This window comes from Nothobranchius furzeri, chromosome 7 (assembly GCF_043380555.1).
Source record: "Nothobranchius furzeri strain GRZ-AD chromosome 7, NfurGRZ-RIMD1, whole genome shotgun sequence".
Taxonomy (NCBI): domain Eukaryota; kingdom Metazoa; phylum Chordata; class Actinopteri; order Cyprinodontiformes; family Nothobranchiidae; genus Nothobranchius; species Nothobranchius furzeri.
The window spans coordinates 43642172-43659915 of NC_091747.1; the positions used below are offsets into that span (position 1 = coordinate 43642172).

General features: G+C 39.8%; 2 protein-coding genes across 2 annotated transcripts in view; one reads left to right on the forward strand and one right to left on the reverse strand.

Moving 5' to 3' along the window:
* The window catches only part of LOC107382590 (F-box/LRR-repeat protein 7), a 35781-nt gene extending 34131 nt beyond the window's left edge, over window positions 1-1650 (forward strand). The window contains exon 4 of the mRNA XM_015954796.3: window positions 453-1650. Within this exon, the coding sequence (XP_015810282.3) occupies window positions 453-1189 (737 nt within the window). The 3' untranslated portion in view covers window positions 1190-1650. The remainder of the gene's footprint in view (window positions 1-452) is intronic.
* A 2128-nt stretch (window positions 1651-3778) lies between these two features.
* LOC107382593 (TNFAIP3-interacting protein 1) lies at window positions 3779-11621 on the reverse strand. The gene is made up of 10 exons (XM_015954798.3): window positions 11514-11621; window positions 7325-7395; window positions 7155-7245; window positions 6925-6996; window positions 6783-6848; window positions 6617-6697; window positions 6456-6542; window positions 6297-6377; window positions 4304-4429; window positions 3779-4229 (listed from the first exon to the last, which is right to left on the reverse strand). Exons 1-10 carry the CDS (start codon window positions 11514-11516, stop codon window positions 4176-4178), a joined length of 732 nt encoding a protein of 243 aa, XP_015810284.3. The 5' UTR covers window positions 11517-11621; the 3' UTR covers window positions 3779-4175.
* Between the last annotated feature and the right edge of the window lie 6123 nt (window positions 11622-17744).

Below are 17744 nucleotides of genomic sequence, written 5' to 3' on the forward strand. Positions count from 1 at the left end.
TTACAACTTCAGAGTGCTGGTCCAGTCTGTTGGACTTAGAACTAATTAGAGCTTACATACCTGGTGCTGCAGTCTGTTTACAGCAGGTTTCCTGCATGTTTTAGATCATGAACACAACTGATTTGTTACATTTAGTGATAAATCAATCCTGTAAACACTAAAGAAGGCTGGGGAGACATTTCAGCTGTTAAAAAGACAAACGCACGGCGAGGAGATACATTTTGCTTTCAGTCCTACTGAACTACTGAACTCTGCTAGGGGCCGCTAACAGCAAGCCAGACCTTCCCAGTCTGCCTTTAACTCTGCTTTGTTGTCCCTTTTCCTGTCGTATCCAGTAAAATCTGACTGTTTCTGATACTTTTGGTTTTACATGCAAACTGGAAACTTTGTCCTGACAGGTGTAGGCATTAAAATCTCAGATGGTCTGTAACCTGATTGGTTCTTTTTTGCAGGCTGCTCTAAGGTGACCTGCATCAGTCTGACCCAGGAGGCCTCGCTCCAGCTGTCTCCACTCCACGGACAGCAGATCTCCATCCACCACCTGGACATGACCGACTGCTTCTCTCTGGAGGACGAGGGTTTGCGGACTATCGCCTCCCACTGCCCCCGCCTCACCCACCTGTACCTGCGGCGCTGCAGCAGACTAACGGATGAAGCCCTGCGCCACTTGGCTCTCCACTGCCCGTCCATTAGGGAGCTGAGTCTCAGCGACTGCCGCCTGGTGGGTGACTTCGGTCTGCGGGAAGTGGCTCGGTTGGAGGGCTGCCTGCGCTACCTGAGCGTGGCTCACTGCACCCGCATCACGGATGTGGGGATCCGCTACGTGGCCCGGTACTGCCCCAGGCTGCGGTACCTGAATGCAAGGGGCTGCGAGGGGCTGACGGATCACGGCCTAGGACACTTGTCCCGGAGCTGCCCCAAACTCAAGTCCCTGGATGTGGGGAAGTGCCCACTGGTGTCGGACAGTGGGCTGGAGCAGCTGGCCATGTACTGCCAAGGCCTGAGGCGGGTCAGTCTCCGGGCCTGTGAGAGTGTGACGGGCCGAGGACTCAAAGCTCTGGCGGCCAACTGCTGCGAACTGCAGCTGCTCAACGTGCAGGACTGCGAGGTGTCGCCGGAAGCCCTGCGATTCGTCAGGAGACACTGCCGGCGCTGCGTCATCGAGCACACAAACCCGGGCTTCTACTGACACGCGTCAGGAGCCGGTCCGATGTAATAATCCAACTCTTTCGTTGGCAGAACCGGTTAGCTGCAAACGCCGACTTTCATCAGAATGTTTTTAACGTATTTATCCGTGGCGGGTGTGACGTCTGCCCCCACCAGAACAACGGGCCTCAGCACTGAGCTCTGGGGACACTTATGTAGCATCCATCCTCACATCAAGGCCCTGAAACCGAATCACTCGTCTACGTTAATCAGAATATTTATATCAGAGGAGATCAACGAGGGCGGAGCGGCAAAAGCAGCGTTCAAAAGTGTTCTGTCTAAATGATATTGTTCAGACAATCACTTCAACTCAGCTCAGCGTGTCATATCTTACACAGTCAGAGGTTTTTCTCATGCCGGGACTTCCAGTTCCTATAGAAACCACATGTAACAAACAGGAAACCGCTGCTAAAACTGCTAATAAATCTCTTGTTAAACCTTCAATGTTTACGAGTCGTCATTTCACCAGAATCCTGATAAAATATACACATTAAAATCTTAAGAAGTGTGCTCTTTTAATTGGTTTCATTCATTCCTTCTTCATTTGGCTTAATTTAAACAAATTTTTTGCATCAAATTAGGAATTTTTTTTATTTTAATTTCATTTCTTGATTCTGACCAGCAGAGGTCACCAGAGAGCTGTTTTCTCAGCCTTGATTTATCTGATTAATCTAAATAATCTGACTTTTTGGTTTGTTTTCTTTGAATAATCTGGATATTTTCACCTTTTTGCTGTTTTTTGGGGGCTGTGATGACTGCTCATCCCACATTTATCGTTGATGGACAGCTCGCTTCAGACATTCTTACTGCTGTAATGAAGTCAGAGGGTAAATTGGATTAAATAAATTGCTTAAGAGCTATTTATTTCTGTTCTCATTACTTTGTGACCAATAGCTGTAATGCTCTATTATTACAGAATATCACCTTGCTTGGTCTTAGGATGATTAATTAGAAGGTTCTAGGATTCTTTTAATTATTAAGGGATCGTCACACTTCGCTTATGATTCAAGAACCAGTCGGTGTTTGCAAACAAATAAGAATTTATTTTACAAACAATTTTAAGCCTCGACAAATGGTTTAAACTATTATTTACTGTGAGCGGATGAGAACTAAGAGATGGGTGTCTGGAACTATGAATATAGTATTTCAGAGTCAAAATCTCCACATCTCAGAGAGAGGTGAGTTCTGTATAATAAAATAATTTAGTTTGCATCTGAGCTGTAAGCAGTTCTTATCAAACTGCATACAGACGCTATCTCACTGTGTTCTACGTACCTAAGTGGAGACGCCCTTGCGGATCCGAGATGTCAGGGGGTTGGAGACCCCGGGTACAGAAGTCCGTAGTACGACCAGGTCGGTCCAGGGTCGCTCCAGGTAACACAGGTGGACTGGATGAAACCAAGCGTCTCAAAACCACTCTGAAGGAGTGTTGTAAAATCAGCTTTGTTCTGCAGGAAAAATCTATTGTTGTCCTCGGCTTTGCAGGTGCAAAGGTTTAAGGGTTTTGACAGCGTGTCAAACTCCTTCCTTCGAGTTAGAGATCTGCTAAGAGGTGGCCGACCTCCGCTTGCTCTCCGAACTCTCATTCTGCCGGTGTTCTGAGAAAACGTCCTACTTTGGCGAAACGTCCTACCCGTAGGATAATTTTACGGTGTTTTACATGACACAAACCCTAACCCTAACCATAACTGTAACCCTAACCCAAAAAAAAAATCAAGTATCAACATCATTAAAAAGTACTAATACTACTTATCTATTTTACTGCAAATATGACAGTGGAGTAGCATTCTCCTTTTGTGTTGTGCGCATGCACACACATGCACAGTAACAACGGGTAGGACGGTTTACAGGGTAGGAGAAATTCCCAGAACACCTGTTCGAGAAGCAGAGCGGCTGGTTTATATAGCCCGCATTACCAAAGTTATCAAGAATTCTCAGAACGTACCCTCTGTGATGCAGAGCCGCTGAGTCTGCAAAACAAGGTCAGTTTATGTGTACTGCTTCTTAATTTAGCCTTACTTCTTGTCTGGTGTGAGTGATCTAATCCAGTAAACATACTTAGCATCACTGAACAGATTCGTGAAACATTTCATCATTTATAATTATACATGGCAATATTTAGTGATTATTAATTGTAAGATCTTCTTTTCTTCAAGGATTATTCTGAAATATAAAATGATTACTTATATTATGAAATCTTCTTTACTTCTGGGAATAAACGTTTATTTTAGGAGTTCTCTTGTGAGGAACCTCGGGGAAATGAATGCTACTGTTCATCTTTATTATCTGGTGAAGCTTCAGTTCAGCTGATGAAGTCATCTGATTAAAGAGCCTGTGTGCAGACATTCCATCTCCTGTCAGGGTAGAATACAGCAGAACGTGTGTAGCCTGGGTTATTTGCTCTGGCCGTGCATATGAACTGTAGGATCGCAAAATCAGTCCATTTGGTGACGTTACACTGTATAATATTCTTTAAACATGGTGAAAACTTTTATTTTGTTGACATTTAGCTGTTTTTAAGCAGCTTTTTTCTGCATCGTGGTCATCCAACCAAACAAGCCGGTCAAGCCACTTGTCATCAGGTGGTTTATTTTTATTATAAATAAAACAAAATTCATTTACATTTGTATAAATATACGGAACAAAACAAATGTTCCCATGTGTGTTTTATTCTTTTCCAAACTCCAGATCTTAAAGGAAGTCGTGCAGCTGAAGAATCCTGAGAGGAGCTGAGGAACTCAGAACGATGGGTGTTTTTTAGTCCGAGCGTGGTTCCTGTTACGGTTAGTTAAAGCTGATGAACGTTTGTTTTTTCGCCTCCCGAAGAAAGCATCACGTCTAGTGTTGTGGTCAAGCAGAAACTGGATGATTTTCCCATCCTGATGCTTCCTGATGAACCAGGATCTGGATCAGACTTCCTATAAAGTGCAGTTTGTTGCTGTGGAGAATGCCGTTTCTCCTCCCACTTCTTACTTTTTAGCCCGATTTGTGCAGGAACAGCAGTGCACTGGCGTCGTCGTCACCTGGGGCAACAAAAACACCCGTTTCATCAACGGCGCCCACACCGAGCGCTTACACCTTTTGTGTTTCTTGATACCTGGGATTTGTAGGCGAACAGCTCGCTGTGAACCTTCCTATAGCGCTTCTCCAGCTCCAGAAACTTGGACTTTAGCTTCTCTCGGTCCTTCCTCTCCTTCATAAAGTCGTCCTTGTAGGTTTCGGCCTGAACAGGAAGACTTGCAGTCATTTAGTTTGACTAAAAAGACTCAACAGGACCTTTAGCGCTCATGTTTCACATCTCAGGTCAGGATCATTTGGTCTAAACAGGAACTTTATTCAATTTATTTTACAGATTATTCAGAAAGTGGATAAATGAAAAGTAAATTACTCTTTTAAAGAAACAGAAATTTTACTTTTGGATCCTTTTTTTAAATCCCCACTCATAAAAGGTAAACAGCAACATTTTCAACGTATCTCTATTTTAAAACACATCCAGAGCTCTTATTTGACCAATTAAGAGATATTTTCTGCTGTTTTTAGGTCTGTTTTTGCCACAAAATGAGATCAAATGTCTTCCTGAATGACATCAGTTTGGGTAAATAGAGTTTATGTCCAACAAGACTGATGATCTGAAGGCTAGTGTGAGCTCGGCAAGGTACGAGGTGTGTTACAGATCCAGTCTCCTAAATCTCTCAACAGTTTAAAAGGATACGTTACAACTTTTTCATATTTAACGTCTTTTTCTTGAGCGAGCATGTGCTAAAATGACCCTTTACAGCACGTGTCAGACACAAGGCCAGATGTGGCCCACGGAGCATTTTTATGTGCGAGATAAATATCAAAAATATATTAAAACTGACCCGCTGGCCGATTTTACCGCAAAAACTACGACTCCCATGATGCTTTGCGGTGTTAGGGCGGAGCCGAAGCGCCCCCTCCTTTGTGTTTTTTCCAGCGTCTGCTGCCGGTGTCTGCAGCTCCGCTGTCTTGGACAAACTAAACACTCTCAATCAGCGCCGAGTTTACTCAGCTATTTTCGAACGTTGAAGCCCAGCAACGGAGATTTTAACCGCTCAGTAATGTGTTCACGACTGAAAGAGAAAGTTTTCCAACTAACGTCCAGACAAAGCTGATATAACTCCAGCGAGCAGCGACACGCTCAAACCAGCACGGCTCTGTGGCTGCTGTCGTGTTTCCTCCCCGACACACAACAACGTGGTCAAGCTGCTCAGACATGTTCATCAGCACAAACCTATGTGAGCACCTGTTGTCGTTATTATGATGAAGATGAACAAAACAACAGGAGTCTCCTCCTCAGCTCAGATCAACCCCATGATGCAGGTATCTGGCTGGAACAGGTGAGCATCACAGTAAACCAGTGGAACAAACTGAGCTTTAAATATTTGGTTTTATGCTCTTTTTCTGCTCCAAAACATGAAAGCTAACAGGTGAGATGTTGCATTTTCACTTAAGATAAAATGATATTTTTATTTTGTAGTTGGCGCGTGAGAAAAGATTTAACCTACAGTAAAACAGGAACTGGAAAGGCTGCAGATACAAAACAACGTCAGTTTCCCATCACGCAATTATTTTTGCACAAATTGTACAAAATTCAAGGTGAATTTGACTTGGATTAACTAAAATACTTTAAAGCTGCTGGTGATGTTTATTTGAATTTAATATAAATAATGCTATAACATTTAAGAGATTTTAGCAGTTTTAGGATGCAGCTGCACACTGAAGTCTGGGACTAGCCGTTAGCTTATCAGTGCTGTAGGATGTAGACTCTGTTTCTCCAAACAGAGACCACTCAGGGAGCCATTGCTTATCTTTGTTACACAGAAACACCCCAAAGTAACCTTTAATTATAAGAGATATAAAAATTTATATTTTAAAAGTCGACTTTTTTGCTGTTTCTTTTTTCGCCTGATTTAAAGCTTTTATTTCTTTAGAAAATTTGCAACATTCTAGATTTTATTCTGACCTGAAAGTGTTTATTATGGCTCAGTCTTAAAGGGGGCATTTCTCTGCCAGCAAGGAGAAAACGAGAATCCCCCAAATCTCCGACAGAAGCGATGACTCAAACCCACCTGGTGTTTCCAGATGTCCTGCGGCGTCTCGCTGCCACCGTCCCCCAGCTGCTGCGAGGTGAGGAGAGCTTCCTGTAAGGCCTGCGGCGAACAGAACCACTCTGATGATGCTAACGTCTAAACATGATGAAGAGAGGTCAGAGTTCACCGCGGTCTCACCTTGTTGAGGCGTCTGATCTCCTCCTGCTGGTGCTGCCCCCTATGGGTCAGAGTGGTGTTGCGTGCTCGCAGCTCTGCAACTTCCGTCTGTCAAATCAAATCAAAACATGAGCTTGGGGAATATAAACTGTTTCTATGTGAATGTCTGGAAACACTTGTACTCGTCTGTCTGTGTTCTCCCGCTCTTCTTCATCACTCTTCTCCTCCTCAGACTGAATGCTCACTTCTTTTAGATGTTGCACCTGGATGTTAAACAACAGCACACTAAAATGAGGTGAAAGTAGAGCAATAACTTCAGATCAGAGTGATAAAACAAGTCCTCCTCACCTTGTTTTTGTAGTACTGCTCCATGGTTCTGTACTCTTTGGCCCACTTCTTATTGATAGCGAGAAGCTGAGTGAAACAAAACAAAAACCCTTAGAAGTCCCAAAGTGTCTGACATGTTGATCAGATTATGAGATGTGCTCACCTCTTTATTCTGCTCCTCGAGCACAAGAATCTCTGCTTTCATCCTCTCAGAAGAGCCGAGCGGTTCTTCTGACTGAAGAACACACACAACAACAAAAAAGAAAGAGGAAGTATAAAAATCCACACAGGCAGAGAGGTGCAACAAGACTTCCTTTTACACGTTTCTGGAAGTTTTACTGTTGCTGTGAACACAAAGAATCAGGATTCTGTCAGGTCACGTAAATCACCAACCGGTTTATCTTCCAGTAAACTCTCAGGATGGGACTCTGCAAATGTGGGACGTTTTTCTGAAGAGGAGCCGACCGGCAGGCAAAACTCGAGCCTGAAAATAAGATTCAGACGCAAAATGATGACGAGATTATCTTTGATAACTAAAAATGGTGAGAAAAGACGAGCCTCGCCTCTTTAAACTGGGTAACGCTGGGTAAAGTCGGTTGGGCTTCAGGTCTGTGGACTCCATGAAGTTTTTACTCTGCCACAAAACAAAAAAAAAAAAAAAAAAAAAAAACCAGACGTCACATCATTTGTCTAACAGATAAATCCTGGTGGTCAAACATTTCTCAGAATTTCATTAATTTCTTTTATCCAATTTCCTCAAATAATGTAATGAATAAAAATCAGAAAACTTAGAAAAGCACTGATTCAGATTTTGAGGGCCAACACCGATTTCTGGTTCCTGTTCTAACCTGCTCATGCTGATTTTTCCTGTTTCAATTCATCTCAAAACATAAAGTTAACAGATTACATAAAAAAAAAACATTTACTTGAAAATTTTTGTCTTTAGCTAAATTTTGCTGAACATCGGCCAATTAATTACAATTACCAGACGATTTTTGGGAGCCTCAAAACACAAACTACAGTCAGGAGCCAAAACATTCCTTTAACGTACATTATTTTAGCTTTTTAATTTTTAACATTATTTTAGCTTTTTAATTTGTAACTTAAGTGAATAATTATTAGATATCCTAATAAATGTATGAAGGTGGGATTCTGAAGCTAACAGCTGAGTCTGTCTGAACAGACAGCGAATGGAAATAATCTCAGCTTTACATTTTAAATCAAAACTCAAGCTACTAATTCTGGGTTTCGCATATTCTATTAAAAATTAATATAAATAAACATACATTTACTTAAACATACATAATTCATTCCAAATATACACCTTAGAGGACATAACAAGAATAATTGATGATATGTGCAGAATGCCTTTCCTATAAATGTTATGCAATGTGCAAAAGTTTGAAAAGGATCCCTGGTTTCACAATATGTCGCTTTTCCTAAAATTTTAAATGTGGTATTGATCAATAGATTTTCTTTACTGCTTTTTCACGCAGAATCTGAAAATAAATTTTAAGATAATAGAAAAAAAAAGATATTAACCAAAAACCTAAAATGGCATAAATCCTGTATGGTTTTCAGCTAATGGCTCGTTTCTGTCAGGACCAATTTGGATGTGACACACCCTAAATCTGAACACTGCTTTGTGTTTGCAAAAGAAAACCAGTGCACACTAAAATGTATCTATGATTATTTCTGGCTTTGCTCCACACAGAACTTTAGTCTTAGTTAATAAACTCTAGGATGATAATAAATGGACTAGCATGTAAGCACCGGGCAGCTAATGCTTTATTACACTAAATAGCATCATTTGCTGCTGCTGAAAAACTCAGCTGTTTTGTTTCTTCTTTTAGGAATATAAATAAAAATCATAGTAGAAATTATGATTTCATAGCAAAAAATAAATCGTATCATATTTTCATATATAGCTTAGCCACAGATTTGGAAAAGGTTTGTACACAAGTTCTGGATGGGATGGAAGGATGTTTTTCTAGTCTTGTTAGATCTCAGTGCTGCCTTTGACACAGTTGATCACAATGTTCTTTTAGAAAGACTTGAACATGTTGTGGGGATCAAAGGAACAGTGCTAGGCTGGTTTAAATCCGACCTGTCTGACAGATTTCATTTTGTAAATGTACATGACAAATCTTCTTCATACTCCAGGGTTGCTTGCGGAGTACCACAGGGTTCAGTGCTTGGACCAATTCTTTTTACTATATATATGCTCCCAATTGGTAAAATCATTAGACAGCATGGGATAAACTTCCACTGTTATGTTGACGATACTCAGTTATATTTATCCATTAACCCTGATGAACCTAATCGGTTGGGTAGATTACAGGCTTGTCTTGAGGACATAAATTGGATGACTCTAAACTTTTTACTTTTAAATCAAGACAAGACGGAAGTTCTCATCTTTGTACCAGAAATCCAGAAAAGGAAATTGCTTAGTCAATCACCTGACCTGAATGGCATTACATTAATCTCCGAGAACAAAGTAAGGAACCTTGGTGTTATCTTTGACCAGGACACGTCATTCAAAACCCAGGTTAAACAGGTTTGTAGGATTTCCTTTTTCCACCTTCGGAATATTGCTAAGATTAGAAGCATACTTTCCAGGAGTGATGCTGAGAAACTAGTTCATGCATTTATTACATCAAGACTGGATTAATGTAATTCATTACTCTCAAGAAGTCCACAGAATGTAGTTAAAAGTCTTCTCTTCAGCTTGTCCAAAATGCTGCAGCTAGAGTTCTGATGAGAATTAAAAAGAGAGATCATATCTCTCCTGTCTTAGCTTCCCTACATTGGCTACCTGTTAAATTCAGAATAGATTTTAAGATCCTTCTTCTCACATATAAAGCTCTTAATAATAAAGCTCCATCATACATCAGTGATCTGATAGTTCCATACCTTCCTAAGTGAGCACTTCGCTCTCAGACTGCAGGTCTGCTGGTGGTTCCCAGAATATCTAAAATTAGGATGGGAGGCAGATCTTTTAGTTCTCAGGCTCCTCTCCTGTGGAACCAACTCCCAGCCTTTGTCCGTGAGGCACACACTTTGTCTACTTTTAAGAATAGGCTTAAAACATTTTTATTTGATAGGGCCTATGGTTAAAATCTGATGTTAGCCTAAATCTGGACAAGTGGGGGAGTACAGGGAGGTGGAGTGTACAGTCGGTAAATACGGCTCTCCCTTGCCCTGACTCCAACATGCCTCCATCTAAATAGGATAGATTATCCAGAGTTATCTCTGTAGTTATGCTGCTATAGGCTTAGACTGCTGGAGGACACACTGACCACTTTTCACACTCTACTGCTTTCTTCTACAATCTGCTCTTTAACTGTACTATTTTCTACAATTTCAGCTGTTAACTTTATTTTCTCTGTAAGTGTTTTTCTCCCCAGAAGAAGCTACAACAACGTTCTGCTGAGCTGTGGTGCCATGGAGTGGGCCATTGTCTAGCACACTGCTGCTAACCACTTAAACATTCTCACTCTCCTGATAATAACTTTTTGTTTTCATTGACTTTTGATGTGCTAATACTAGTTTATCCGTTTAATTATAGATTCACTAGGATAAATACAATAAAGTTTATCTTTCACCAAATAGAATATTTACTAAGAAATCACAATGTAACTACAGACACATTACTTGTCTGTGTGTGTGTGTGTGTGTGTGTGTGTGTGTGTGTGTGTGTGTGTGTGTGTGTGTGTGTGTGTGTGTGTGTGTGTGTGTGTGTGTGTGTGTGTGCGTGTCTGCTCTGTCTTCTCGATCCCCAGTGAGTCGTGGAGGATGGCTGCTTATACTGAGCCAGGATCCTCTGGAGGTTTCTTCTTGTTAAAAGGGAGTTTTCCTCTCCACTGTTGCTTATGCTTGCTTAGTGTGAGGATTGCTGTATAGTCACTGACACTAGTCAGTGACTTGATGCAATTTGCTGGGTTCCTTATATAGGAAACATTATTTCTGATTGGCTCAATGAACTGACCTGAATTGGAATGTTTATTATGTGAAGTGCTTTGAGACAACTCTTGTCGTGATTTGGCGCTATATAAATAAACTTGAATTGAATTGAACAAGTAAAAAAAAAAAACACTTTCCAACTTTCAGACATTGTAGCAGGTGACATAAGATGCTCACATGTTTATCTCACTTCCTTATCCCTTAAAAACTTAAATTATTATACTGAGTTAATAAACTCACAAATTATACGTCTCTATCTTAAACTATAGCTAAAATTCTTATTTTCAACAAACTATTTTCCAAGACATTTTGCGTCATGTAAACATGTTCTTTTTAAAGTATTTCTTCTCTCATTTAAATCATGATTTTCTTCTTTTGATCTGAGATTTAATATTTTAAACACCCAAAAATGCTTTTTCCACCCACGTCAGTCAAACGTTCATGCCTCAACCTTGAAATGTTTACATTAAATTCACTATTTATCAAGGATCTCAAGAACCCAACAACAACAACAACAACAACAATAATAATAATAATAATAATAATAATAATAATAATAAAATATACCCCGCAGGATTGAAATTTTATTTATTAAATCCGAATTTTACATTAAAAACATGAGTACGTTTTATAATCACACCTCTTTTAATAGATGTCATAAAACTTTCCCAGCTTGATAAATAATTAAAACAAAAACTTTTAGACAAGCTTGGAGAAAAGTTAGCGGTACAAACTACTTCCATAAAATCACATTTCACTAAACAAGTTATATTAAAGGGCAAAACTCACCATATTGGCGTGATTCTGGAGCGCTTTGGACCAGAACAGCTTCTGTTCTTGGAGCAGCTGCGGCTGTTTAGCAGCACCTCGCTCCGCTTGTTAAATTTAACCAGGAAGCCACGTGACGAGGCTAAATCAGCTCTGTCCAATCAGCGGCCGGGATTCCCTTCAGTGAACAGCCGGTCACGCGAGAGCCACTGACGCAGTTGTCTCAGAGAAAGGAAAGTACAAGTGGCTCATGGGCCAGCGCGTGCGGTAATAACGAGTGTTTACAGTACGAATGATGATTCAGAGAAAAATCTGCCGACAGGCTTCAAAAAGTGGCCTAAATATCAAAACTCCTGCTTATTGGAACTTTTTGTTTACCTGAACATGAAAGTTCTTGTTCACGCAGCTGTTTTATTAGTTTGTGTTTTATTTGTTTCAAATTTAAAATGTATAAAAGCAGCATAAGTGGGCAAATATTTTCCCACATTTTACATCTAATTTGTCATTTAGTTTTGAGGCTATTTTAATTTAGATATTTGCACTTCACCCGTCAAACTAATATATATGAAAAAAATAAAACTAAAATGAATATCCTCTCATACTTTAAGAGTAATTTATAATACAGACAATAAACCTAAAACATGATTATAATTAAATTATTTTTGACTAAATTTGCAACCAACAGAGCATGCAAGTCAGGATGTTAAAAATAAAACAGACTCCATAATGCAGGGCTATTTAATTCCGGGCCTCGAGGACCGGTATCCAGCACATTTTAGTTTTAACCCTGCTTCAACACACCTGATTTAAATTAGTAGGTGATTAACATGCTTCTGCAGAGCCTGATGAGCTGCTGCACAGGTGACTCAACCACTCAATCAAGTGTGTTGGAGCAGAGAAACCACTAAAACGTGTTGGATACTGGCCCTTGAGGCCCAGAATTGAATAGCCCTGCCATAATATTTGGATGTCATGGTTGTGATGAAAGTCTGTAAGTAAAGGTCATCTTTTTTTTCCTTTTTACAGCAGACAAACTACAATTGAGTCATGTGATGTTTATCAGTGTTAGCACATTTTGACTGCCAGGGAGATTTAACATGCAGAATGGTTTCAGAGCCACTAATGCTAACAATCTGAGGGCTATGGGGGAAAAACACACATCTCTCAAGCTTTATCTTGTCACATAATCTGTACACAGTCCATTCTGAAAGGTTTTGACTCAGAGCAGAAATGTTTCAGGAAAGAAGAAGAGGGGAAACCACACCACTGCTCCTCCTCCAGTAAATGCTGTAGCTGGGGCTGGACCCATGGCTGCTCTTTACTATTCATCATGGAAACATGTAAAAACTGGTGGATTTGAAGTGTAATGGATTGACAGATAAAGCTAAATCCACTTCATGCCCTGTGCTTGGAGTGGTTGGTTAAAACAGGAGCTTTGAGTCATCGCTGGGCAAGTTTTAAACAGGCATTCAGGTGCCTATACCTGAGATAGGCCTATACCCAAACTGCTGTCTCTACTGATTCAAAAAGTTTAGAAACATTTTAAATTGAATAATTTCCTGTTTTCCCATCAACAGACCAGAGTTAGAGAAAAAAATACCAGAAAGAATGTAATTTTCTGACCGGAATGAAGACTAAATTTGCAAAACTGTCAATAAATATACTTAGTGACAAATCTATAAAAAACTTCTCAAAGCAAGCAAAATTATCCAGAAAAGTCACCATGTTAGTTCTCTATTAAATGCTCCACAGCTTTGAAAGCAGCCACCAGTTATAACAATTAATATTTTTATAACGTAAAGGCTGAATATGGAACATGAACCCCAAAGCGACATCTAGTGTGTGGAGGTTGTAGTTGCAACTGTGGATCAAGGATTCCAGCCGTTGGGATACCAGGTTTGCTGCCAATTTGTGACAGTTTTAGGCTTCACCTGAACTCACGCTGGTTTAGATCTTTTATCGTCCTTCTCTTCTGAGAAGGATAACAACATCTTCTGGGCTCAGAAGCAGCTGCTTGACTTGCAGGCTCGCTGTGCTGAGCAGACTGTTTGGCAACCTACAAATGTGTTCTCTGTTGGCTGGTAGATGTAAACATAAACCCAGTGTCATACTCGTCAACAAATATTTGATTATTTTTTTTAAAATAAAATATAGCTTTTAAAGAAAATACTGTAACTTCATTATACACACCTCTAATAGGCATCCTTAAAATAAATATAGAGTAGAATGGACTTTATTGAGCCCACAGTGGGGAAATTTATTTGTTACAGCAGCAACACTTAGAGAATAATTTGAAGAGAAATAATAAGAAAGGTATATGTACATAAGCAGTAAGCTGTTTTTGTTGCCTTCGACCACTAAAAACCACAAATAAAAATGAAAAACCTGGGTTCCAGAACAATGCAGCACACTGTAAAGGACACAGATATACTATGTAAATCCAGTATTGTACAAGAATCCAACACATACTAAATATTGCATTGGTGTTGTCGTGTACCAGGATAATGCTAGTACTAGTTAAACTGAGGAGTTATACACTTGTAAGAAAGCGCATCTGCAAACGCTTCATCACGTGTACCGAGGTCATCTCTGGACCGGGTCGCAGCACGCCTTCGTCTTCTCTGCCAGCTGAGGTGTCACCCCTGGATGAAATATCGTCCTTTGACGTCCCGGGTCTAAAAGAGGGTCCGAATACGGTGAGGCAGTCCACGAGAAATAGCGTATGATGCATCTTTTCCAACAAAACCTAAGTGTATTCAAACCATCACTTTTCACTCAGACACCTGTTTCTTCCTGAAGCAAAATCAGATACACACACATTCATCTCACCTTATTCTCAATTTTCACTACATTTTGCACACACACATCCATAATCACATCACATCACTCTCAATCTTCACACATTCAACACAAGGTCTATTTGAGCAAGTTTACAATATCAACTGTTAAAGATTGTTCAACAAAGTTGCCAATGTTGATTGTTGTTTCCTATGCTTGTCATTTCAAAATCATTAGTTTAATTTGAATAATTAAATCTTTTAACTTTCAAACTTGTCTCTTCATTGAACTGAAACACAGACCCACGGATATTATCGACAGTTTATCGATGAAAACAACCTTTGAGTCTTCTTAAAACTACAAAATATGTAGGATGGTTCCTCTTTCATAAAAGAGCATAAATCATTACTCTACATAATTAAAAGAGCCTAATCAGGTTCACTACACACTCTTACTGCAGAGGGGATGAATGACCTATGGTAGCGTTCTTTTTTACATCTGGTATGTTTCAGTTTGTCTCAGCAAGAGCTGTTCATAGTCTCCACAGTGGAATGCAGTGGGTGGGAGGGGTGTTTTAAGATGGTGATCGTCTTCCCCAGCATCCTCCTTTCACACGTCTCCTCAGCTGTATCCACTGGGCAGCTCAGAACCGAGCTAGCTTTGTTAACTAGCTTGTTCAGTCTCTTCCTGTCTCAGTCAGAGCTGTCTGCACCCCAACAGACCACAGCAGAGTGAATAACAATACCAACAACAAAGTGATAAAAGGATTTTAGCAGCTGGGAATTAACTCTGAAGGACCTCAGTCTCCTTAGGAGGCCCTTCTTATACAAAGCCTCTGTGTTTTTGGACCAGTTAAGTTTAATGTAGAGGTGAACACCCAGGCACTTAAAAGTATCTGCCACTTCAATGTCTGCTCCCTGGATGTTTACTGGTGAGTGTGGAGGAGTGTTTCTCTGGAAGTCAATCATCATTTCCTCTGTCTTGCTGGTGTTCAAGCGAAGATGGTTACGCTCACACCAGTCCACAAAGTCTATGATGACTGACCTATACTCCTGGTCATTCCCGTCAGACACACAGCTGACAATGGCCGAGTCATCAGAGAACTTCTGAACGTGACAGCTGCTGATGTTGTAGCTGATGTGTCCGAGGTGTAGATGGTGAATAGAAAGGGTGAGAGCACCATACCCTGTGGAGCTCCAGTACTGCACACAACCACCTCAGACTTATAATTGTGCAGCCTCACATATATAGTTTTTTTTTAATTGTCCCATATTCAACCTTCAAGCAGAAATTAATTTCCTCTGTTAGGGGACTGGTATCATCTTTTAATTTAAGATGAGGAGCTCAGAGGAGCTTCTTATTGGAAGGAGCTAACTAAGGTGGTCACCTTTTTTGGAGGTTTCCAAGCACTTTCCAGAGGTGGGAGACACTGGGTCAGACGTAGAACTTGCTGGAGGAATTAAATATTTTTAATTTAGGCATACCAGTGGTTCCTCCATGAAAATGCTGGTGTTGCTGTAGAAAAGGAAGTATTGGTTTCTCCTGGATTAGTTGCCTTTGAGATCCAATCTTAGATAAATCAAAGAAAGCGAGTGGACTTCTTCAGATGATTTCGAACAAAAAACCATAACGTATATATGGTGAACCATTTAATATGGTTTGTTCAAAGATAGGTCAAAGGTAACCAACTGGTTTGTGAAGCATAAATGTAACCAAAGCAAGAGTAGACCTAATCTCATGAAATCTGGAGCTTTGCCTACAGATTGAGCACCACAAAATGAGAGGCAAAAACTCCCTCTTGGAAGTCCTATTTAGAAACATGGAATCAACCTCAGTTGGCAAAAAAAAAAAAAATAAAATAAAATAAAAAAAAATAAATAAAAAAAATAAAATAAAATAAAAACAAAAGCAAACTGGATTGATGGTTGGTACATTGGGTGATTGGTAGGTATGCTAGTTGGTATTCCAGTTGGTATGCTGGTTGGTTTTTTTGGTTTGATGGTTGCTAGATATGTACTTTGCTTGGTTGGTGTGTGTGCTGGTTTGTTGGTTGGTTGGTTGGTTGGTAGGTACGCTAGATGGTAATCTGGTTGATATGCTGTTAGGTTATTTGGCTGTTTTTTTTTTTTTTTTTTTTTTTTTTTGGTAGGTAGACATGTACTTGTGCTTGGTAGGTGGGTATACTGGTTGGTAGGTAGATTCGTTGGTTTGCTGGCTGGTTGCTTGTTATGCTGGTTGGTTGGTAGATATGTACTTTGTTTGATGTGCTGGTTGGGTGGTTGGTTTGTAGGTACATTTGTTGGTTAGTGGGTATGCTGGTTGGTTTGTAGATACATTCTATGGTGCACCAGTTGGTTGGTTGGTACATAATCTGGTACACTGAATGGCTGGTCAGTATGTTGGTGGGTACGCTGGTTGGTGGCTTGGTATTCTGGTTGGTAGGTACGCTTGTTGGTTGGATTAAAGGATGGAAAATACTTTGACTATACTAACATAAAATTATTGGGATGCTTTTGAGACTTTACATGTTTCTGTGACTATCAGTAGAGTTCCCCTGTAAAAAAAATTAGACATGTGTCTTGAATGTTCAAATGACCCTTGAGGTCAGTTTCTGAGCACGAAACATTCCAGCACAAAACAGAAAAAGGCTCTTGTGTTTCTAAAATGCCCTAAGTGTCTCAATGTTGTTTCCTTTCAACCCATCAATGTGGCAGCACATCCTCATTTCTGAACACATTTTCACATGACCTAATGCTGCTGATCATCCAAGTGTTACATGATACTTTCAGAAACTACACATAGGAACAAGCTCAAATTTGTACTGAGTGACTATGTGTATGTATGGAGGTACACTCATGACCTTTTACTTCTTCATTTGTTGCTATTAGTTTAATTGAGAAAATAAATAAATAAATTAATTAATTAATTTAAAAAAACAATAAATATTTTCAAAAGTATGTATGTATGTATATGCCAAAATTCAAATTTCCCTTGGGAAAAATGGACTTAGGAAAGCATTTTCTCCATCAGTTTTATAAATCTATTAATGATGTGTTAATATCAATAAATAAAATAGACACTTCAGGCATGATTCTGTTTACTAATTCTGGGAGGAAAAATATTGCATAGTGTGGTAAGAAGGCGTTGGTGTAGGCAGATCTACAAACAGTGATGAAGTGGAAACTTAGAGGAGCTCAGAACAAAACGATCTTTTGCCAAGTACCAGAGAAACATTTAAACAGGTCTCCATGAATCTGTTAGATTAGAAGTTTTTCTACGCCAGCAAGCACAGAACGTCTATTTAAAAAATATCAGAATCTCTTATAAGTTTTTCATGTCTTAAAGTTTTTTATACAAATATTTTTTAATAAAAGGGTTTTGACATTTAATCTTGACATTTCCTTATCAGAGAAACATTTTCTTATCTGCAACAAGTTTCTCTCATTTTCAGGTGTGACAAAATACATTCTCACA

Excerpts from the sequence above, each read along its gene's own strand:
- LOC107382593 (XM_015954798.3), bottom strand. Across the intron at positions 6,849-6,924 it reads TCGAGGAGCAGAATAAAGAG|CTTCTCGCTATCAATAAGAA; the intron begins GTGAGCACATCT and ends TGTTTCACTCAG. Across the intron at positions 4,230-4,303 it reads TGTTCGCCTACAAATCCCAG|GTGACGACGACGCCAGTGCA; the intron begins GTATCAAGAAAC and ends TTGTTGCCCCAG.